The sequence below is a fragment of the Lithobates pipiens genome, unplaced genomic scaffold (assembly GCF_037356315.1).
Source record: "Lithobates pipiens isolate NorthernLeopardFrog02 unplaced genomic scaffold, aLitPip1_a1.2 Scaffold_1, whole genome shotgun sequence".
Classification (NCBI taxonomy): Eukaryota; Metazoa; Chordata; class Amphibia; order Anura; family Ranidae; genus Lithobates; species Lithobates pipiens.
In genome coordinates this window covers 167,096,516-167,121,169 of record NW_027507685.1, presented here as the reverse complement: position 1 = coordinate 167,121,169, position 24,654 = coordinate 167,096,516, and the positions used below count along the sequence as shown (strand labels likewise).

General features: G+C 44.4%; 1 protein-coding gene across 1 annotated transcript in view; it reads right to left on the bottom strand.

The window, feature by feature from the left end:
• Positions 1 to 24,654, bottom strand: part of OLFML2A (olfactomedin like 2A) — a 374,838-nt gene that overhangs the window by 141,430 nt on the left and 208,754 nt on the right. Inside the window, exon 3 of the mRNA XM_077478845.1 lies at positions 6,226 to 6,333. Coding sequence (XP_077334971.1) covers positions 6,226 to 6,333 — 108 coding nt within the window. The remainder of the gene's footprint in view (positions 1 to 6,225; positions 6,334 to 24,654) is intronic.

Sequence of the window (24,654 nt, the reverse complement as noted above, 5' to 3'; positions counted from 1 at the left end):
AAGCCCAGGAGATATGGGCGCAGCTCCTTGTCGCTGATAGATTCAGGTACCTCTCAGATTCTTAGGTTCTGGCGTCTTTCCCTGTTCTCTAAATCTTCTTGTTGTAGCTGGAGTTGGGAGACTGTGTGTCTCATAGCAGCATTATCTTCCTGCAGGACATGTACATACTGGGTCAGCTTGTCAAATTTGTTCTCCAAGGTGTCCGTACATTCCCTTAAGTTGATCTATTTCCCCTCTAAGTTCATGTACGATTTTACCCACCTCTCTAGCAATGTTGTGGGTCAGGTCCTGGAGTAGCGATTGCAGTTTAAGGTCCAACACGGCTACTGTTACCACGTCTGTAGTATCGGATGCTTGGGATTGCCGGGATCCGTAGTCTGCGGAAGGTGCTTTTGTGGCCATCAGGCGAGATTCATCAGGTTCCGAAGGGCCGGTTGCCGCACTCGAGGCTGGGAACTGCGATATATTCAGGTAACAGTCCATGGTGTGGTTAGGCCGTGGTGACGGTGGCAGGAAGAAACCATGGTAGAATGCTTTCTGGAAGCCAATCTTTCCCATAAGATGTCCTCAACTAGCTGGCAAACGGTGTTGTTGCTCCTGAGTCTAATGAAGCTGTTGGTGCTGTGCAGGAGCTGTGCATATGGAGACAGGAACCAGAGCTCTGCTCTTAAATTTCATCTCTCTTACAAGCCATGCATGTACTCCTCAATTCTAGAGCCTTTGCAGGGGGGTCTAGGCCCAGGGGGATTAGGAAGGCCCTAACAATCCTGCTTCTGGGTGGAGCAAGATGGCCGCTGCATGTGGCTATGGGGGACAGGACCTCGGTCTCCACCTGTGCTATTAGAGGAGAAGGCACCTCTGTATTTCTGCTTTTTATGTTTAGTATAATGTCCTTATTTGTGTGCTGCCGTATGGGTCGGGCCCAGAGGAGAGGAGAAGGCTGCCGATATATGCCGGGGTGTAGCAAGATGGCCACTCACCTGTGTCCCTGGTGCCCTCTCCAGAGATCTTAGGAGCCAGTCTTGCAAGATTTTTAAGCCGCGAATGTTGTGTTGGGCAGCCCTCGGTCCAATTGTGAGGAGGGGACAAGGCCAGGAGGGTCCAGAATGCCTGAATGCGGCGATGGTGTTGCCCCCGGGTGTAGAAAGGTGGCCACTCCCCGTGAGTAGGCCGGAGCCTCGGAATGTCCTTTGGGTGGCCGGAGCACGTTAGTGCTCGGCACTGGCGGCACTCGGCGATCCCCTGACAGGCCAAAGAACACAGGGGACCAGGCAAGGATCCAGGCAGGGCTGCAGGGGGAACAACCCTATCACAGAGGCCTCTGTGCGGCAGGAGCTCTTCTCATATACATCTGCTCAGCTGCCCCCTGAACTCTCCAGTTTTAGTAAATCAACCCTGAATTATCTATATAGTCCTTGCCATTAGCGTAAATGAGGCCTAAGTGCTGCCTAAGGCCTGATTCACACTTTTTTTGTGCTTTTTGCATTTTGCAGATTTGCACTACAGTCCATTTACCATGGTTTCCTACGAAACACGTTCTGTAGTGCAAATCTGCAAAATGCAAAAAGCACTGAAAATGCATAGGTGTGAATCAGGCCTAAGGCCTGATTCACACCTATGCAGGTTTCAGTTTGCATATTGCAGGTTCATTTTGCGTTTTTTCAGTACATGCTTTTCATCCATTGAAGTCTATGGAACCAAAAAACAGGCCCGTTCCATAAAATGCACAGATGTGAACTACATCCATAGGAAACCATGTTAAATAGACTGCAGTGTGTTTCTGCAAAACTGAAAGCATGCTAAAAAATGCATCACAAACACAGCAGGCCTAAGGCCTGATTCACACCTGTGCTTTTTGCATTTTGCAGATTTGCACTACAGAACGTGTTCCATAGAAAACCATGTTAAAGTGGTTGTAAACCCTCCCCCACAACTTTGTCCCATGTAAATCAGCATAAAAAAACCATAATGAACACTGCTTGTAGATATCTCCTTACTTGCTTAGTATTGTTGTAATCCTTGTTGTTCTGTAGAATGAAGTCACTGAGCATGCCCAGATCTCCCCTGATTTAAGGCACACTCTCTATGTCTTATCTATCTCTGCTAATCACTCAGAGCTTCCTCCTACACACCATGTGACCATGTGACCTCACATAGTCTAAATATTGGCCATTACTGCAGTCTTATCAGCTGAAGCTGATAAGTCTGACAAAGGGAAACATTAGACATCGGCACAAGTAAATACTATTAAATAAACAAGTAAGCTATGAACAGGGAAACAGGGTTGCCACAGAAACTTTGGATTGAGAAGGAGGCTTGGTTAACAGTACAGGAAGTGCTCAATGTAAGGGCGGAAATACACTCCACTGTGGACTCAGAAAACAATACTTAAGATGGTGCTGCCTAAGGCTTGGTTCACACAGGGGCGACTTGTCCAGGTGACTTCGCCGCCTGACAAGTCGCGCCCCGTTCTGTACTACGGAACCGTTCTAATAGGAGCGACTCAAGTCGCTCCGACTTAGAAAAAAGGTTCCTGTACTACTTTTGCGGCGACTTCGGGCGACTTGCATTGACTTCTATACATAAGTCGTTTTGCAAGTCGCCGCTGAGGTCGCGGCAGGTCGCGGCGCTGCAAGTCGTACCGCCTACTGTGTGAACCGAGCCTTACCCCTGGAAACAAGTTTTTTTTAAAGTTTCTTTAAACAGAAAGTAATATGCAATTTGGGATGGATTACAGTGGCTATAGTCTGATAATTACTTATTATAATGGACTAAATGAAAAGAAGCGTCAGAGTGGGAGAGTTTACTTCCTCTTTAAATGGGCTGTAGTGCAAATTTGCAAAATGCAAAAATCACAAAAAATGCATAGGTGTGAATCAGGCCTAAGGCTCGATTCACACTAGCGCGTTTTTTGATGCATTTTGCAGAAATGCAAGGAAATTATTTAACATGGGTTCCTATGGAACATGTTCACATCAATGCATTTTTGTGCCTCTGCGTTTTTGGAAAAGGTTCAGGGACTTTTTTTCATGAAAAATGCAGCATTTTTTTACCGCGTTTTGCTGCAATTTTGCCGCAATTTGCTTTTTTTCCCCCAGTGTATATATCTGGTTGCTAAGCAACCACAGTGTAAAAAAAAGAAAAAAGAAAAAAAAACGCAAAATCGCGTGTCCAAAAACGCATCAAGCACCGCAAAAAGCACTGCAAAAACGCTCAAAAGCAACATGCATAGATGTGAATCAAGCCTAAGAGCTGTCAGACATTGGAATTTAGAAACAAGGAGTAAGCAGTAACCTAATGAGCACAACATACTTGTGTAATGACAATGGTAGCTACTTCCATGAATGAATATAGTTAAAATGTATAAATATTACAAAAATAAACACACGCAGCAAACCAGCTCAGTACCCTGTTTATCATCCAACCATTGCTGTAGAGCACCTGTCCCCAGCACTCCTCTTTCCTTGATATTCTGAAAAAAGCATGATTGCTTCTGATGCTGGAATTGGGATATTGCCTTTTACATACCTATAGCCTGATCTAAAGATATAATCCGATACTAAGGTGTTTGAAAACCACCAGTTCTTTAGGCCTGGTTCACACCTATGCAGGTTGCAGTTTGCATATTCCATTTGCATTTTTCAATGAATGTTTTTGATCCAATAAAATCTATGAAAAACAGAAAAAAGTCTCTGGCACGTTGCAAAAATGCACAGATGTGAACTACATTCATTGTAAACCATGTTAAATGGACTGCAGTGTGTTTCTGCAAAACTGAAAAAGCATTAAAAAATGCATAGGTGTGAATCAGGCCTAAGGCTGATTTCACACCTATGCATTTTTAGTGCTTTTTGCAGATTTGCACTACAGAATGTGTCCCATAGGAAACCATGTTAAATGGACTGTCATGCATTCTATGCATGTTGCTTTTGAGCGTTTTTGCAGTGCTTTTTGCGGTGCTTGTCGCATTTTTGGACACGTGTTTTTGCCGTGATTTTGCCACGTTTTGCATCTTTTTTTTTACACTGTGGTTGCTTAGCAACCAGCTATATACAGTGGAAAAAAAAGAAAAAAATGCAAATCGCGTCAGAAAACGCGGTAAAAACGCGGTACTTGCGTTTTTGATGCAGGTCCATTGACTTCTATTACATGCAAAACGCTGCATTTTGCATGAAAAAAACTCCCAGACCCTTTCCAAAAACGCAGAGCACAAAAATGTATTGATGTGAACATGTTCCATAGGAACCCATGTTAAAAAATTTCCCTGCATTTCTGCAAAATGCAAAATGCATCAAAAATGAGTTAGTGTGAATCAAGCCTAAGTAACAGTAATTTAGAGAAATTTTAACTCTGCTGCAGTATTTACTTAACATCATTAAGAAATCACTGAATGCTTGCACTTGTTTGATTGTTTCTACATCTTTATTTAACCACTTTCAGACCGGACCAATTTGCTGGTCAAAGACCAGACCACTTTTTGCGATTCGGCACTGCGTCGCTTTAACTGACAATTGCGCGGTCGTGCGACGTGGCTCCCAAACAAAATTAACGTCCTTTTTTTCCCACAAATAGAGCTTTCTTTTGGTGGTATTTGATCACCCCTGCGGTTTTTATTTTTTGCGCTATAAACAAAAATAGAGCGATAATTTTGAAAAAAACGCATTATTTTTTACTTTTTGTAATAATAAATATCCCCCAAAAATATATAAAAAAACATTTTTTTCCCTCAGTTTAGGCCGATACGTATTCTTCTACATATTTTTGGTAAAAAAAATCGCAATAAGCGATTATTGATTGGTTTGCGCAAAAGTTATAGCGTTTACAAAATAGGGATAGTTTTATAGCATTTTTATTAATAATTTTTTATTATTATTTTTTTTACTAGTAATGGCGGCGATCTGCGATTTTTATTGTGACTGCGACATTGTGGGGGACCCATCGGACATTTTTGACACATTTTTGGGACCATTGTCATTTATACAGTAATCACTGCTATATAAATGCAGTGATTCCTGTGTAAATGACACTGGCAGTGAAAGGGTTAACCAGTGGGTGGCAGTGTAGGGGTTAAGTGTTCCTAGGGGTGTGTTACTAACTGTGGGGGGGTTGGGCTTTCATTTAGTGTACACTGATCTCTGCTCCAATCACATGGAGCAGAGATCAGTGTCACTAGTTGCTAGGCAGAATGGAAAAATGTTGTTTATACAGCATTTCCTCCATTCGGCCGCTACGTGAGACGATCGCGGGGATGCCCGCGGTGATCGAGTCCGCGGGTCCCGCGACCGGACTCACGGGGGTCCCGACCAGCGCGGGAGCACGCCGCCGGCGGCGCGCTCCCGATGGCACGGCGGCAACGAATATTGGACGTACATGTACGCCAATATGCCTGCCCGTGCCATTCTGTCGACGTACATCGTCGTGCGCTGGTCGGGAAGTGGTTAAAAATTTATATTAAAATAAAGCTAATCTAATTCACACATCTTTCTAAAAACAAATACACATAAGCCTACATACCTAACTAAGGCCCCTTTCACACAGGCGGTGTGCCCGGGGACTCAGTTTTGCTCAGCAGGGGATCGATTCGCTGAACCCCACTGAGCAGGCGGATGACAGGTCCGCCCCCATTCACTGTGCTGAGAAGGACCTGTCAGAGCCCAACTGTCCTCTATGGGGAGATCTGATAAAAAAAATGGACCACCTGTCTGTTTTCATCCGATCTGCCAGACAGATGGAAAATAGGGTCAACATCTGTCTGGATTTCAAGGACAGGATCTTATCGGATAGCAGTGGGTGTCAGCGAACATGTCACCGCTGACATCCACTGCCCCATAACAGTGAATGGAGGCTCTGATCAGGTCAGCCTGAAAAACTGACAGACTTGATCAGAAAGCCTGTGTGACAGGGGCCTAAAAGAATACATTGAACCATAATGGAATTGGTTTCCTTGGCTTTAAATGGTTACAAAAGGGTAACAAGTAGAACAGCCCTGAAAACATATTTGCGTCAACATAATGTTATCAGTAAACTCTGTATACTTGACAAGCAAGTAGCAATTTCCTGGGGGCTATTTTGTATGTTAGTGGTTATTCTTGGGAAACCTGGCACACACATTTTGCAGTTTTTGCTTATACTGGTTCAAGTGTGCTCAGTTCAGGGGCAAACATTTACAGATGACTTAGAAGATGTCTGCAAACTAAGCATACTTGCAGTGATAATTGCTCCTACCTCTTCCAGAGTGTTCATCTGTGACATAACTTTGTTGATGTAGGAATGTACTTTCATCAGATCCATGCTGTACAAAGTTCCTTCCAATAAGTCTACCATAGACTGGAGCTAAAATAAAATAAAAAGTACAAATTAATATATTCATAAACATAGGCTATTCTACAAAGACAACTTATTTGCTAGTTCTTTTTCCTGATTAACACAATATAAAGTGACCAGTAACATTTTATACGTTATAGCAAAAATGTACTGTATCTGTATAAAGCATGGTTACTATATGTATCTCTGGTTCAATACTAATGTTTAAAAATACATAGCTTGCTCCAGATAACACATTTTCTCTACTGTAAAAGCATTATCGTTTATGGTATTATTTAAAACCCAGCAACAGAGTATTTATACTCAGTGATAGCATTGCACAGTTCATATGCTATCCTATATAATATAATGCAGCACACAGACTGGATCTTTTCTCAGTGAGAGCCCACCTCCAGCATGCACACATTACTCTTCTTTTCACTTTTTTATTCCCTTCCAAAGACTCCTCTATAATAAGGCCTCATGCACACAGGCAGGTTAAAGGCTGAAAATATGTAGGGCATAAAATTCCGGGTGTTTTACAGCATCTGGGGTGCTGCAGGGGCCCCATAGAGCCTGTTAGCATTAGCAGGTGTACACTTTCCATCTTCTGCATGCACAGGAACCAAAATGTAATCAGGAAAGACTCCAGCAATTTAGATTACTTACATTCTCCTAGCCTGAGTCCCAGCAGTGACAAAAGCATGATAACAGTTCCAAACAATACGATCACTTCCAACATCGGGAACTTGCTACCGTGTAGATTCAACATTAACATAATATAGACATCCAACACTCCCATCCTCCTCACTACAGGTCCCTCAAAGGTGGGTTCCCCAATACAGTCTGTTGTGGGCCAACCCCGAAGGGTCAACTTCCTCAGGCTACAGGCGTACATCTTAGTATACCAAAGATAGCCATTTCCAATCAGACGCTGCTCCAGGCTCTTCCAATTGTGGAACATATAAGGCTGAACTTTATTAAGACTTAAGACTAAAAGGATACAAACCCCCACTTACAAACCTGCCAAACAAGTTATGCCTGCATGCGGCTGTACTCTTGTAAACGCTGACGCTTTTGTGCGCATCTGATGTATTTTCAAAACAAGGACGTTTTGTCACAATTGAGGGGCCACCCCCCCTCCGTCCGTCATACCAGTGAGTAGTTGTACACAGCACGTACAGCCTCCTATGAACAGGAAAATGTTTGTAATTTTATGCTTCCAATATTTTCAGTCTCTTTCTTTCTCCCATGTGCTTGAGACCTAACACACATTGGATGTTGAACAATGTTCCTGTCCTCCCAATAAAAAATGTTCATGGAGTCTGGACACATAGGAGGACATATATCAAGTAGTGTTGGGAGAGTGGTTAGGCCTGAGCATACGTTTTTGGCTTCTTCATTCAACACCCAAATTTGTAGATTACAAAAAAAAAATTGAAAAGAAACCCACGATAACATTTAGAAAAAAAATGGCGAGTGGGGTCGGGAGGGGGGCCCCCTACTAAACCATACCAGGCCATATGCCTTCAACATGGGTGGGTGCTTTGAGGCAGGGGGGGCTCTGATCCACCTCCTCAAAGTACTTTGTCCCTGTGTTGATGGGGACAAGGGTATCTTCCCCACAACCCTGGGCTGTGGTTTTGTGGGTATACGGGCAGGGGGCTTATCAGAATCTGGAAGCTCCCTTTAATAAGCCTCCCCCTTCATGAATGGTCTTTTTTTTTTCTTTTTTGGGTGCGGTGGGCCGCGTTATTGACGATTTACATCAGGGGGAAACAGTTTTTTTTTTTTTAAATAAAGGAACTGTCAAAAACTGTCTGTCTTTTTATTACTTTTTAACACTTTTTTGGTGAACGAGTAGGGGTACTATGTACCCCATACTCATTACATGGGGGGCGGGATCTAGGGGCCCCCTTGTGACAAGTTTTTTTTATATATATTTGCAAGCCTTCAATCCTGGGTAGGGATGATCCGAACACCATAACATGAATAATCAAAAGTGCCAATTTTAAAGGCTTATATGCAAGTTATTGTCATAAAAAGTGTTTGGGGACCCGGGTCCTGCCCCAGGGGACATGTATCAATGCAAAAAAAGTTTAAAAAAATGGCTGTTTTTTCGGGAGCAGTGATTTTAATAATGCTTAAAGTGAAATGATAAAAGTGTAATATTCCTTAAAATTTCGTACCTGGTGGGTGTCTATAGTATGCCTGTAAAGAGGCGCATGTTTCCAGTGTTTACAACAGTCTGAGAGCAAAATGAAATTTCTAAAGGAAAAAAGTCATTTAAAACTATCAGCGGCTATAGTGAATTGTCGGTCCTGGTAATATACATAAAAGTCATTTTAAAAAAATGGCATGGGATTCTCCCACAGGGGAAACCCCAAACCAAAATTTGAAAAAAAAAAATGTGGGGGCCCCCCTCAAAATCCATACCAGACCTGAAGGGGTGACCCCCCCCCTCTGACACCACGGGGAAAGCCATAGGGAAGTCCCCGTGCGTCAGAAGGGGAGCAGGGTCACCGGGTGGCCCCACCCTCCTTTATATAAGAGCTGTCACAAGAACAGAAGCGTCACACAGCAGGAGACTCACATTGAGGCGGATCATTCGGAGGATGATGCGGGGAAGAAAAAGCCAGAGGAAGATGCCAGGCAAGAAGACCAGAGGAAGAAACAGAGGAAAATAGAGGAAGAAGCGGGAGAAGAACAAGATGGAGGAAGAAGAAGAAAACCGAAGGAAGACCAGAAGAAGATGGAAGAAGAAGCGGGGAAAAAAGAAGACATTAATAAAGGAATTGTTAAAAACCGGCTATTGTCTTTTTTAACATTTGTGACACTTTTTGTGAAATGGTAGGGGTATATTTGTACCCCATTACCAATTCACACGGAGGAGCGGGATCTGGGGATCCCCTTGTTAAAGGGGGCTTCCAGATTCCGATAAGCCCCCCACCCACAGACGACCCCCACAACCACCGCGCAAGAGTTGTGAGGATGAGGCCCTTCCCCCTAATCAACATTGGGCAGCGCAGTGGTGTAGTGGTTAGCACCTTCGCCTAGCAGTAAAAAGGGTCGCTGATTTGAATCCCAACCATGACACTACCTGCCTGGAGTTTGCATGTTCTCCCTGTGCCTGCGTGGGTTTCCTCCGGGTACGCTGGTTTCCTCTCACACTCCAAAGACATGCAGGTAGGTTAATTGGCTTCTGTCCAAAATTGGCCCTAGTATATGAATAGGGACCCTGGATTGTGGGCTCCTTGAGGGTAGGCCGGTTTTTTCAATGACTTTTATGTATTTTGCCGGGACCGACAATTCATTATCAAGTAGTTTTAAATGACTTTTTTCCTTTAGAAATGTCATTTTGCTCTTAGATTGTTCTAAACACGGGAAACATGCACCCTTTTACAGGCATACTATAGACACCCCCCCAGGTACGAAATTTAAAGGAATATTACACTTTTATTTAAACGGCTTTCATTGATACATGTCCCCTGGGGCAGGACCCAGGTCCCCAAACACTTTTTATGACAATAACTTGCATAATAATCTTTAAAATTAGCACTTTTGATTTCTCCCATAGACTTTTAAAAGGTGTTCCGCGGCTTTCGAATTTGCCGCGAACACCCAAAATTGTTCGCTATTCGGCGAACGGGCGAACAGCCAATGTTCAAACCAAACTCATGTTCGACCCGAGCATAAAGCCCATCCCTAATCCTGAGCAGCCAATGAAAACAGTTTAGTACAGGTCTATAACAGTTAACACTAGCGATATGTCACATAGAGGGAGATTTATGAAAACTGGAGCACATAGAATCTGGTGCAACTGTGCATGGTAGCCAATCAGCTTCTAACTTCAGTTTGTTCAATTAAAGTCTCTTTTTTTTTTTTTGGTTTAAAAATAACAAACATGTTATACTTACTTGCTCTGTGTAGTGGTTTTGTAGGGACGCCAAGATCCTCCTTGCTGGTGTTCCTGGCCCCTCCCTCCTGTGAGTGCCCTCACAGCAAGCAGCTTACTATGGGGGCACCCAATGCAAGCCACTGCTCTGTGTGTCCATTTAGATGTGGCTCGGCTCCCCTGCCCCCTCTTTTCTCATTGGCTCACTGACTGATTGACAGCAGCTGGAAATCAATGGCGCCTGCTGCTGTGTCTCAGACAATCACAACCATATTTTCAACAAGATGAGACAAAATGAGACAGAATTACACTGAAACACAATTAGAAGGTGGTCAGGGACATGTTTTATTCTATTGCAGAGCTACTTTAGAGTAGCTAAATGAGAACTGTAGCATCAAGCTGCAATACTACAATAAATCAGTGTAAAAATCTGTCTTGTTTCTCTTGTAGCATTGCCTTGCTGTGCGATAAAATTGATCCATATCCCCAACAGTTTGGAAGTTTAGCACTCAAAATGAAACTCACTTCAGCAGCAGTCTCTACCCCTCTGCAGAAGTAAGGCCTCATGCACATGGGGCGCTGGAGCCATTTGATGTAAACTCTAGTCATACTTCCCCACCAGGGAGCCACAGGTGCTGTCTATATCTGCCTATAAAAATCAATGACTGTACACAGTTGTACGCCGATACTTGCATAAACCCGCAAAAACCTGGACAAGTATTGGCATACACCCCTAGACACACTCTGTCATGTGTGTGTTTATGCAAGTGTCAGGGTATACCCACGTACAGCCATAGATTTCTATTAGCGGTTGTATACAACACCTGTGCATCTGACTTTTACATCATACAGTCCCAGGTGCCCATGTGCATATGAGGCCTAAACGTTTTCATTGCTTTCTCATGAATTGTGCTGGGTGTGTGCATTTGTGTGTGTTAGGACATGCATTTGTCTCTCTTATGTAACCTGGCCCCGGTATACACAATTCACTTACCAGTATAGACACCACCAGTAAGGTGACCACTTCAGTACCCAGGGTTTTTTAGCCAGTTTTAAGCTCCAAAGAGAAATTAACCACTAGGTGACAATTATGCAATGGGTGTGTGTGTGCACATGAAACCCTCTGTGAACTGTACAAATTTCTCAGCTCATATGTTATAACTCCTCAACACTCAGTGGAAAGTCCACAGCTCATGTTCATTTGCCCTCAGCAGCCAGTCCTAGAGCCTAGTGCATCCCTCCCCTGCACATACTACCCATTGTCATATGCTCAGCATTACTCTCCTACACATACTACCCACTGTCATATCCTCACCATTCCTCTTCTACACATACTAGCCACTGTCCTATTCTCAGCATTACTCTCCTTTACTCACTAGCCACTGTTATATCCTCAGCATTCCTCTCCTACACATACTACCCATTGCCATACCCTATATTATCCTCCCCTGCACATACTGCCCATTCTCAACCCTCTGCCCTTCTCTCCTGCATATAATGTCTGCTATCATACCCTCTGTGCTCCTCTAATACACATACTACCCACTGTCATATCCTCAGCAATCATCCACTGCACATACTGCAAACTATTCACTGAGACTATGTGGCAGCACAGTAGCTAATTGGTTAGCACTTCCACCTGACAGCACCAGGTTTGTCGGGTTGAATCCCAACCGCAGCATCTTTTGCATGAAGTTTGCATGTTCTCACTATGACTGTGTGGGTTTCCTCCTTCACTACAAAGACATGCTGATAGGTTAATTGGCTTCTGTCTAAGTTGGCCTTAGCATGTCTCTAAATTAGGGACATTAGATTGTAAGCTCCTTAAAGTGGTTGTAAACCCTTACAACACACTTTGACCTACAGGTAAGCCTAGATTAAGGCTTACCTGTAGGTCCAAGAAATATCTCCTAAACCTACACGATTTAGGAGATATTTGCCAAAAGACAGGCACCGCTGTCTACGGCACATGCGCTGTAGACAGCGGCGCGCAGGCGCACTGAGCGCGGCGCTGTCAACGGCGAATATGCCGCGCGTGGCGGCTCCCGTGCGCTTGCGCGGGAGTGACGTCATTGCGGCTTCGCCGAATGACCGGCGGAGCGGCGAGACCCAACGAGAAGATGGATGCGCCAGACTACAGGGGACAGCGGTGACATCACTGGCTCCTGAAAAGAGGAAAGAGGAAGTAAACCCATCAGGGTTTACTTCCTCTTTAAGGGCACATACTGATGTGAATGTCCAATATATATCCAGTGGCATCACTAGGGTTGGTGTCACCTGGTGTGGAAAAAATGTATGTCACCCCCCCCCCCCTCCACCAACTATAGTCCTCCCTCAGTACAGACCCCTTTCCACTAACTACAGACCCCCCCCCCCCCCCGCAGTATAGATCCCCCTCCCTCAGTATAAAACTCCCTCACTAAGTACAGACCCCCTCCATCAATATAGACCTCCCACTCAGTATAGCCCTCCCCAATCAGTACAGACCCCCTCACTAAATACAGACCCCTCCCTCAGTGTAGACCCTTCCCATCAATACAGACACCCCCCTCAGTGTAGATCCCCCCATTAATATAGATACCCCCCTCAGTGCAGACCCCCCATCAGTATAGACACCCCCTCTTCAATGCAGACCTCCCAATCAGTATATAATCCCTCCCTCTTAGTGCAGACCACCCATCAGTATAAAAGTCCCCCTTAGTACAGACCCCCATTAGTATAGAATTCCCCTTAGTTCAGACCCCCCATCAGTATAGAATCCCCCCTCTTAGTGCAGACCCCAACATCAGTATAGAATCCCCCCCCTCAGTGCAGACCCCCCATCAGTATAGAATCTCCACCCCTCAGTACAGAACCCCCCCATCAGTATAGACACCCCTCTCCTCTCCCATAACGACCCCCCCCCACACATGTCCATCTACATATAATAGTTTACAGACCTCAGAACAGGGTGGGTGGATACACACATTGGGGTGTGTTCCGCAGACTCCTCCTCTTTGAATGTAAACAGAGAAGAGGTGGCTATGGTCCGCTCTGCTGAGGGACACAGCCTCAAGGTCAGAGAGGAGCAGGGCAGCGGGTGGTGATAGTGGTGCCGCTACCCATGGGTGAAATCCCCTCTACCCCTCTGGCGGGTGTCACACGGGTGCGTCCCGCACCCCACCCCCCCCCCCCCCCCCCGTGACGCTGTGTAAATTGTTGATGGTGCTATATAAGTACCTGTAATAAATAAGACATTCTTTAGCAATTATTTTTATATTTCCAACATGGCCTGTTTTGGAATGGGCTCATGTACAGTACATATAAAAGCTGCCATGCCTGCTCTCCTTCTTGAAAATGCTAGCTGCCTGTCTGTTTCGCTAACTATAAGTTCAATGGGGGCGTGGTCAAGATGGTGACCCAGGCAGACGTGTGTGGCTGGAGCTCCGCACTTGGATGGCGTTAATTATCTGGCTGGCAAGGACCTATATTACTGTTAACCTTCTGCAGTGGAGCTGTTTACCTCTGGGCATGAGAAGGGGGAACTCCGGGTTCTGAATGCTAGCTGCAATGGGCTCAGAAAACCCCACCCTCTCCCTGGGACCCACGTGTGTCATACCTTTCCAATATGGCATCCCAAACTGGACAGCCGGAGCCATCTCCTATGGGGAATGAACAGTTTTCTGCCCTTATGTAGGCCATCACGGTCTGCCAGATCACACTAATGACAAAGATAGAACAGATGCAGATGGAGATGGGTCTGATTAGATGTGACATGGATAAATACAGTGACAGACGCTCTGAGGCAGAGCAGAGGGTAAGAGACACGGAAGACACGATCCAGGCACATGGCGATTCCCTCTGCACCCTACAAGTAAAAATGAAAGCAATGGACCAGGAAAACAGAAATCGGAGAAATAACCTTCGCCTGGTGGGTCTCCCGGAGTGGGTTGAGGGCCAAGATCCAGCAACCTATACCAAACAACTGCTGTGCACACTCTTGCCATAAGCTGCCTTCTCCCCCTACTTCGCAATCGAATGAGCGCACAATATGCCATCAGTCGGGGGTCCGCCTGGGGAACCCCAGAGAACATTAATTTTCCGATTGTTAAACTTCTGTGACCGAGATTTTGTCCTAAGGGAGGCGAGGAAGACGGGAGAGCTACGCCATGAGAATGCTAAAACAATGTTGTTCCCAGATTACTCAATGGAAATACAGCGGCTCCGGCACACTTTTTACCAGGTTAAGGCCCAGCTCCGCACCAAAGGTCTGAAATACAATATGAGGTTTCCAGCTCATCTGCGGATAGTGTATGAGGAGACTACTAAGTTCTTTGCATCCCGCTGGATTGAATCCCTTCCCCGGGACTGCTAACATGGCTGCCTGAGGTCAGTACTGCTTCTCTTCCACTTCCAACCACTTTACTTTCCCCGATTAGGGGACCCGATACCCCCTCATGTTTTTCCCTATGGTACCACGGTTCTCCCCTCCAGTTTATTCCCATTTTGGTGAATCTGGCACCTTTACAAGCACCTGACAATACTTATTAATCCTAGAGCCCTGGGATGTTTGCCACCTGACCATGCCTGCCTGGCTCACTGATCTGATGGGTCCTCCTGTGCACACTGCCGGCTGGAGCTGCCTTTTGATTAGTGATGTAAACTGTGTGTGGATGCCTTAAAAGACAATGCAACCAAGTTGGAGCCCTTAGTGAAAAGAAAGTTACTGCTCACCATGTGGCGTTAGATTTTAGATTACTCAAGTTGTGATCCCTTACTTTTGTGATGCCTCCAGAAAAAGCGCTATGCAGAGCCTCCTGCTCCCCCACCCCCCTTGGTAGAAAGTGTGCCCCTGGTGTGCTATCTGTGATGCACTGCCCCCATAGGAGACCTTCCTATCTGGGTTGTTTGATTTCTTGTTTAGTTTGGTTTGGGTACTTAGACACCCAGTGCTATGTTCAGCAGGGTGAGGGGAGGGATGGGATGGGTGGTAATTTTTTTTTTTTTGTGTTAATCTCTTTTATATCAGACAGATATGTGGTAGTGAATGTACACTGCAAATGTGGTTGCCTGAGGCATTGCTGCTAAATAGTTTTTGTGCGTGGTGGGCCTGTACTGACAGTACACCAGTGGCTGTGCCGCTCTCTCAGGGTCCAGCTCATTCTGAATTATCCATTAGCTATTCCTACCCCTCCAAACCATGGCCTCACTAAAGGTCCTTTCCTGGAATGGGCCTTAATAATATAATTAAACCTTCCCTAGTATTTGCATTCCTTAAAAAATACAACCCCCACATATGTATCCTACAGGAGACACAAATAGTGGGAAGTAAAGTTCTAAGCCTTAGACGTCCCTGGGTAGGGCGGCATTTCCATGCTACCTACTCGGGATGCTCCCATGGAGTTAGTATCTTGATCCACAAGGCCCTTAATTTTGAGCTACTAGATGTTAAGTTGGACCCTGGGGGAAGGTATGTCCTGATTCATGCATGTATAGAAATGGTTGAAATGGTATTATCCCCCTACTGGCCCAATACCCCACAGATAATGTCCTTCTGGCGGGGCACTTTAATATTGCTCTGAACCCTTCCTTGGACAGACTCACCCCAGACCCTGCTACGGACTCGACCCTCTCTAGATGGGCGGGACTGTTTGGCTTGGAAGATGTGTGGAGATAGAAATACCCCGCAGAGAGCTCCTACACCTGCCACTCCCACTCACACAACACCATTGTCTCGCATTGACCTCATCTATGCTAGTGTCAGCATGCTGCACAAGATTAGGGAAATTAGGGTCCTTCCCAGGGGCATATCTGACCACTCACCACCGATCTGTAATATACAAACGATGACGCCTACAACCGACAGAATATGGCCACCTCACCGGGATGTTCCCAACTTTTACCCCGGGTGCAAGGGAAACCCTGGATAGCCCAATCACGCTAGAGGAGGTACAGTTAGCATTGGGCTCCCTACAACCAGGTAAGACTCCAGGTACGGATGGGTTTCCACCTGAGTTTTATAAACAGTACATGGAGGATGTAGCACCTAGATTACATAATATGTTCCCAAAGACACTAAAGGCGGATGCCCTCCCCCCATCCATGGCACAAGCCTTAATTGTGGTGCTACATGGGAAGGACGCCCAACAATGCTTGACTTATAAGCCTATTTCCCTTTTAAATTCGGATGCCAAAATATTGACAAAAATTCTCGCTAGATGCCTTAATGAAGTAATACTTTAATCCATGAAGATCAACCGGGCTTCATGCTGGGCAAGGGAACAGATATTAATCTTCGGAGACTGTATGCGGTCTTGACCTGGAGATGGGCTGGAGATGTTGATAATGTGGTAGAAGCCTCCCTGGATGCAGAAAAAGCTTTTGATTCAGTGGAATGGAACTATCTATGGGAGGACATCCGCAGATTTGGCTTTGGGCCCATCTTCATCTCCTGGGTTGAGGCTGTGTACAGATCTCCAACAGCCAGGGTGCGTACTGGAACTGTTCTCTCCTTACCTTTCCCGCTGAGAAGGGGAACAAAACAGGGCTGCCCTCTGTCACCAGGGCTTTTTGCACTGGCAATAGAACCCATGGCTATCCTTATCAGATCTGCCCCCCAAATACAAGGTATAGAAATAGGTCCCTTTCAAGAAAAAGTGTCACTATACGCAGATGACACCCTAATGTACCTCAGAGATGACGGAATTTCCCTAAAACAGGCACTCTGGGTTATAGACCGATGTGGGCAATATTGCTGAATATGCATAAACTGGAGAAAATCTGTCTTGTTTCCACTCCACTCTGGAACTGTCTACACTCAGACGGGCAGCTCAAACGGGTGTCCCAGTTCAGATACCTGGGAGTAGAGATACATAGGGACCTCCGCCAGTTTATTGTCCTCAATCTAACCCCGTGGTATTTCAGGTAATCCACTGGTGCACAACATGGAGGTCCCTCCCCCTTACTCCAGTAGGACGAGTGAATTGAATTGAGATGTCAATCCTCCCTAGATTCAATTATCTCTTTAGACAGACTCCAGTTCCCATACCTATTTCCTTTTTTAATAAGCTGGACATTATCATCATCTCTTTTATCTGGAATGGGAAGGTCCGTAGGATAGCGAAAACAACTTTACAACTCCCAGTCACACTAGGAGTTTTGGCACTTCCATGTTTATTAACCCCCCTGGCGGTATTCCCGAGTCTGGCTTGGGGTGAAAATTTAGTACCATTAGCGGTAACCCCCGAGCCAGACTTGGGACCGCATCGCTGGATCTAGGATGAGCTTACTTACCTTGTCCCCTGGATCCAGCGATGTCCCCCCGCTGTACAAGCGAGCCGTCCTCCGCTCGATCTATCACATCGCCGGGCTCCTTTCCCTGCGAGCGTTGCGACGCATGGGGACAGAGAACGGCGCCAAATTCAAAAAGTAAAACTTACAGATTACATTGCTGTATGTAATAATTTCACATCTCCTTTGTCCCTAGTGTTCTGTCCAGTGCTCTGCATGTAGTTTTATATTATAAAAACTTTTCTTTATGCCTGGAAACTGGAGATTGTCCATAGCAACCAAAACTGTCCCTTTACATCAAAAATGGTTTTAGACCAGCTAGAAAACAGCGATAATAAATTAGAATCACTCGCAGACTTGATCAATAGCAATTTGTGGGGAGATCCGATCATCAAATACTGAAAAGTAATGACAGCGACAATTCTGCAACTGAGCAAATTTCAGTGTTTTTGATTTGATTATATTATTGAATATTTTTTATTATTGTTATGTTATTATTTGGTATAATTATTTATAGTTATTTATTATATTATAATTTATGATTTCATTTTTCAAAATTTATCATACCCGTGATGTCTACTAGACTCTGGTTTAAGACAGATTTAAGTGAGTTATTCCTAAGAATTACAGGACTACAATATAGAACGCCAAATTTTCATGCAAAATAATTGTACCTCTTTCAGCACCTAAAATCTGAAATAATCATACCGCCAGGGAGTTTAAAATACTACTGGGCTGTGGTCCTAGTGACGCTTAAAGCGGGGTTCCACCCTAAAGTGGAAGTTCCACTCATCGGAACCCTCCCCCCCTCCGGTGTCACAGTTGGCACCTTTCAGGGGGGAGTGGGGTGCAGATACCTGTCTAAGCCCTTGTACACACGGTCGGACATTACAACAACAAAATCCATCAGATTTTGTCAGATGCATTTTGTCCGAAACTGGTGTTGCATACACATGGTCGGACAAAGTTGTTGGAAAATCCAATCGTTCGGAACGTGATGACGTTCGTTCGCTACGACGGGACTATGTTCAGGCTAGTAGCCAATAGCTTTGGTCTAGGAATTTGATCTGAGCATGCGTGGCACTTTGTCCGATCGGAATTCTCTACAGACAATCAAAGTTCGATTGGATCATGTTGTCGGAAAATTTTTATATCCAGCTCTCAAACTTTGTTGGTCGGACATTCTGGCGGAAAAAGTCAGATATAGCCCACACACGGTCGGATTATCCATCAACACGGTCCGATCGGACATTTTCCGTCGGAATGTCCGACCATGTGTACAAGGGCTAAGACAAGTATTTGCACCCACTTCCGGGCATAGACACTCACGGGAGTCTATGCTGTTTCCTGTCTCGGCGTGCTGTCTGCTGGGACACACAGGTCCCAGAGGCAGCGCGGACCATTCCCAATGTGCTGCGCAACTCGCGCATGCGCAGTAGGGAACCGGGAAGTGAAGCCGCAAAGCTTCACTTCCTGATTCCCTCACCGAGAATGCCGGCGGCAGCAGCCGAGAGTCGAGCGATCAATCGGTCTCAGGCTGCCGACGTCGTCGGGCCCTGGGACAGGTGAGTGTCTATTTATTAAACGTCAGCAGCTGTAGTATTTATAGCTGCTGGCTTTTAATATTTTTTTGTAGGTGGAATCCCTCTTTAAGTGGTGGCTGGCGGAGGAACCTGCTAACCCAGCATCCACTGTGGAGGCTGCACTGATAGGTTCCTATTCTGAATTGAGAAATCTCATACACAGAGTCCCCCGATCTAATCCAAAGGTGAATCCTCCTATGAAGACGACTCTTAGCCCTTGTACACATGGTCGGACATTCCGACCACAAAATCCGTCTGATTTTTTCCGACGGATTTTGTCAGAAACTGGTGTTATATACACACGTTCTGACAAAATTGTTGGAAAATCCGATCGTTCGGAATGTGATGACGTTCGTTCGTTACGATGGGACTACGTTCAGGCTAGTAGTCAATAGCTGTGGTCTCATAATTTGATCTGAGAATGCGTGGCACTTTGTCCGATCGGAATTCTCTACAAACAATCGGACAAAGTCTGATCGGATCATGTTGTCAGAAAATTTTATATCCAGCTATCAAACTTTGTTGGTCCAATGGAAAAGGGCAGATGGAGCCCACACACGGTGGGATCATCTGACAACGCGGTCCAATCGGACATTTTCCATCGGAATTTCCAACCATGTGTACAAGGGCTCAGAGTTCGGGATGCTGTCAGTCTGAAATTTTTGAAACAAAATACATGGTCTCCTGAGGCAATCTGAAACTCTCCCATTTTCACACTATCCCAGGCCCAATTGTGTGAGCTAGATACGGGATCATAACCTTAGGAGATATAGTGTCCCAGGGACAGTTGACATCATTTGACACCCTGAAGAGCCTCAGAGGTCTCCCAAACCAAATGTTCTTTAGATATCTCCAAATACGCCACGCTTTCTGCTCCCAGTTCCCCAACTCATTTACCCTACAGATGTCAGACTTGGAAAGGGAGCTCCGATCCCCTGAACGTAGCAAAACGCTCTCAACTATTTATAACATGCTTGCACTGTTGGACACATCTAAGGTTTCCCAATTGTTTACGTGTTGGCAGCGTGACATCCCTGAATTGGCTGATGATGACTGGGAGGAGGGGATACAACAGTAACTGACTTTGACCATCTGGTCCAGAGATAGATTTACCCAACTGAAATTTTTACATCGCTCCCACTACTCCCGCACGCTTAGCAAAAATATATCCAGACAGATCAGCAGTGTGTCCCAAGTGCAGATCGGATAACGCAGATTTCTTCCATATAGTGTGGGCCTGTCCAAGGATAGGGAGTTTCTGGATGGTGGTCCTGGACGATATTAATTCCATAGGAAAGCTGAATGTCTCAAACAGTCCTATTCCCCTTCTTTTGGGCGTATGTGACTTCCTTGAAGCCCCCCAGAGGAAAAAATAGTTTGTCTTTTACACTGCATTATATGCTAGGAAGGAGATACTCCTCCACTGGAACCAGGCTCAACCCCTAAACAACTTTGGCTTTCACTCATTAATGCAGCGTTACCTCTCTATAAGCTAACTTATTTAGGGAGTAATTGCCCAAAGAAATTTGATAAAATCTGCACGGACTGGGTAGAAGCTAGACACCTGACCCTTGAGTATAAATCATAAGACCTCCCCATGTATCTGCCCCCTCAATCCCAAGTGTCTATCTCTTCCATAACCTCTGATCCCTCACCTACGGCAGGTCTGACCATTAAGAAGACATGTTCTGGATGGTGAAGTGGGCCCTGACCCCCCCCCCCCCCCCCCATGGTTTCCCCTTTGGTTTTATATATGCTTCATTCAATGCTTAATACACTCAATGCTCAATGGACACAACCTCAATGTATTTCACTATTACTATACTCACTTGACTCAATACTGTATACCCTATTAATGCACAACACCTGTCTAAATGTACTATAATTTGACTTATATTTTGTTTGTTTGTTAAAGTTAAATAAACTTTATGTTAAAAAAAAAATATATATATATATATATATAAGTTCAATACCAAAGGAAGGCAAACTCCCTAAATTGCAACAAAAGCCGTTAGACTCCGTGAAAGGGCATCTGTACATAGTAAACCTTTGTGCATGTACAGTAATGGCGGAAAATATTTGAAAAAAAAAGCAAACATGAATAATATCCTAATTAATCATATAGTTCTATATGTTAGCGCTAACTAACAGTCCCCACTGAACAGTCTACCCCCTTTCTTTTCAGTGCATCAAAAGTTCCAACACAGTCACTGATGTGGCTATGTGAAGAAGAAAAGATCTTCTCTTATGTATTTTTCCAGCTCACAACATTTAGTGAGAGCCTGTGACATTTACCACACTTTGATTTCAAAGGCTTCTTTGTGGAGACCAAACATTAGTCAGTTATTACTATGTAGAGGAATTCATCAATGTGCTAAGTATAACTGGATGTCATAGTCATAATTTTGTCTGTTTTAGAGTTAGTACATTGAGGCTAGTGATGAAGAACTCTTGGCATAATACGGTAAATAAACCCATGTTTTGTTACTTACAGATAAGTTGATAAATCCAAACAGGTACAATTGTATTCCTTAGGTTTCTGGTGATGTACTCTCCCTCCTATTATTTTTTAACACATAGTGTAGCGCGTAAAATGATAGTGACATATATATCATGTGCAAGATATATCATAAAATGCATGTGCTAAATTAAAGTGCCGGGTGCAAAAGTGCAAAGTTCACTAGACAACCAGATAGAGAAGTGAAATCACTGGATAGTAAATAAAGTTTTTATAAAGATGTATTGATGCCGCAATATGCTGGAGTAGTCCACGCTGGGAGAAGGGCTCTGAGGTATAGTCCAATACAGAGGCAAAGGTATATGGGATAACTAAACACCACAATTGGGTCACTAGTTATAGTGCGTCCTTCACCCGATATAAGGGGTAAACACTCTTACTGGATGGTGTGGACTCACATGCCAGCGGCAGTGGGTCAATCAAGCAGGCAGAACAGAGAAGAGGAACTCCAATGTTGGACACTGGACCTCTCACACAAAGGATTGGAGCTGGAACTCAAGTCATCCAAAGTGTGAATAGTGTAGACGGGCATGTACACCCAATGAAAAGTATGAGAATCATGGAAAGAAAAATGCCTCCATATGGTGTAGATCAAACAGGTAGGTTTATTAAAAAAGTACAAACATCGGATAGGATGTGTATATATATTACATATAATATACATATACTGGTGATCACAGATTAAAAGTAAGATTAAAAGTAATGTGAGGAGCTGAGCTAGCAAATCTGACTTGTTTTGTCCCACTGGAGTTGAAGCCAAGTGGGATGAAATGCGTCAGTATTTATCCCTGATTATCGTGGTCAGTTTACAGGGTGGAGGGTATAGCCAGGCAGGATCAGCCAGGTATTACAGGTGTTACATGGGGTCAAATTACACAACACAAGCACTGTGCAGTATAACATTATTTAAAGGATATTTTTTTTTTTTTTGGGTTAACAAACACTTTAATGGCCGAGTTGTGTTCCTATAACTAGGTCTTTAGGTGAATTGGTCACTAAGTGTGCTCTTCGGTCCTATACCAACATTTCAAACATGCTGGACTGGTAGAGGGTTTGTGCCAACAATATTTATCTTTATCAGTGTGCCTCCCTGATCATCATTGCTCCAGTCACAGTGTCCCTGATCACTGCCACACCAGTTTTGGTGCCCCTCAGTGGCATAGCCAAAGGGGTTGTAGGGGTCCCTCACACAGTGAAGACACCTAGCAAAGTGAAAACAAAGGAGGGAGCGGTGTCCTGGGGTCTTCCCAAGTCCTGTGCTCTCTGCCTCCCCCTCAGTTCAGTACCTGGCTGATTGAAGGTACTATACTGTTCATTTTTTGAAAGGCCCAACTTTCTGAGATGGGAATGAGAGACACCTATTAGCAAAAGTATGTTGCAGCTGAAAACAAGTCCTGGGTATCGCTATACACTGGAGGAATAGTACAATGTGTTTTGGGATATAATTCTAAGTACGCCTATGCTGTGTCAGAAATATCTTATTAAAGTGAGCTTTATGTAAACAAATACATTTTCATTTTCTTTTCCCATTTTTTAAAAACGTGGCAGCAAAAAAAATTCTTAAGAAATATTACAGGGTATTTACTCTCCAAAATGTGGTAATTGTGTGGGTATTTCTACTTCCCTGGTGCTCCAGGGCCTACAAATATGTGATAGTTATTCAGAAAACTAGATGTGTCGTTTTTTGTAGGAAAAAAAATTCTTACTTTTCCAAAAAATTGTGCCAAAAAATAATTTTTTTTAGAGAACTCACCATTACTCCTTTTAAAATACCTTTTAATGTCTACTTTCCAAAAAAGGGTAATTTGTTAGGTATTTTTACTGTCCTGACATTTTAGGGCTTCAAGAAATGAGATGGGCAGTCAGTACATCAGGACTGATCAGTTTTCGAATATACTATATATAAACGATAGTTTGTAGACTATAACTTTTACACGGACTAATACACAGGCCATTGCATGCTTGGTTGGTGATGCCACCAGGTGACATCACCAGGTGGCCCTGCCCTTACCTATATAATAACTGTCAAATGGCAAGTCAGACATTCAGCGGTTTGCCTTAATGGATGGCGGTGCGGTGGGACCAACGATGGATTTACATCAGGGGACAATAAAGGAATTGTCAAAAACTGTCTGTTTTTAATATTTTTTGACACTTTTTTGGTGACTGGGCAGGGATACTATGTACGCCATACTCCTTCACATAAGGGATAGTTGGATCTGTGGGCCCCCCTTGTTAAAGGGGTCTTCCAGATTCTGATAAGCCCCCTGACTGCAGACCCCCACAACCAATGGCCAGGGTTGTGGGGTTGAGGCCCTTGTCCCGATCAACATGGCTCTGGTGCCCCCATAGCAAACTGCTTGCTGTGGGGGCACTCAACAGGAGGGGCCAGGAGTGGCAAAATGTGGGATATGAGAAAAGGAGGATCTGGGCTGCTCTGTGTAAAACCATTTCACAGAGCAGGTAAGTATAAAAAAAAAAAAAAATAACAGAGAACGAGACTTTAGTATCACTTTAACAGTGATCAATAATACATATAGCACAGCTCTCAAGTGACTGTGTAGGGGCCTCTTGCACAGTGCTGCCTAAAAACATTCAGTTTTCAGGCATACAGCATTTTGTATACCATATCTAAAATGCAGCCCATTGATTTATTTGTGCCTGTGCACACAGGCATGTAAACAAGTGCTGTGTATTTATCAGTAAATAAAAATAGAAAAATCTGTGTTGGCAGTTAGTAAATACGTACAAATACATGCAAATTCATTTAAATATGCATGAATACACACAAATAACTGCTAATGCGTGTGTGCAAATACACCCAACATAAATGCCTGAAATCACATCCAGAAATAGTGATGTTTAAACATCAGTACGGTGTGCAAGAGGCCTAAATGTGTAAAACTGGCCATAGATGAATCGTGTTTTTCATTCAGCCTCCTTAAAATGAACTGATTCCTCCATCCACACAAGCAAGGTGGTAGGTGGCAAGGCATTGTTTTCTGAAAGAGGGACTCCCTGTCAAAATACACTGATCAGCAACTGCAGCAGATTGGCTGCAGCAGCTGATCGACAGAAGTTTTCCA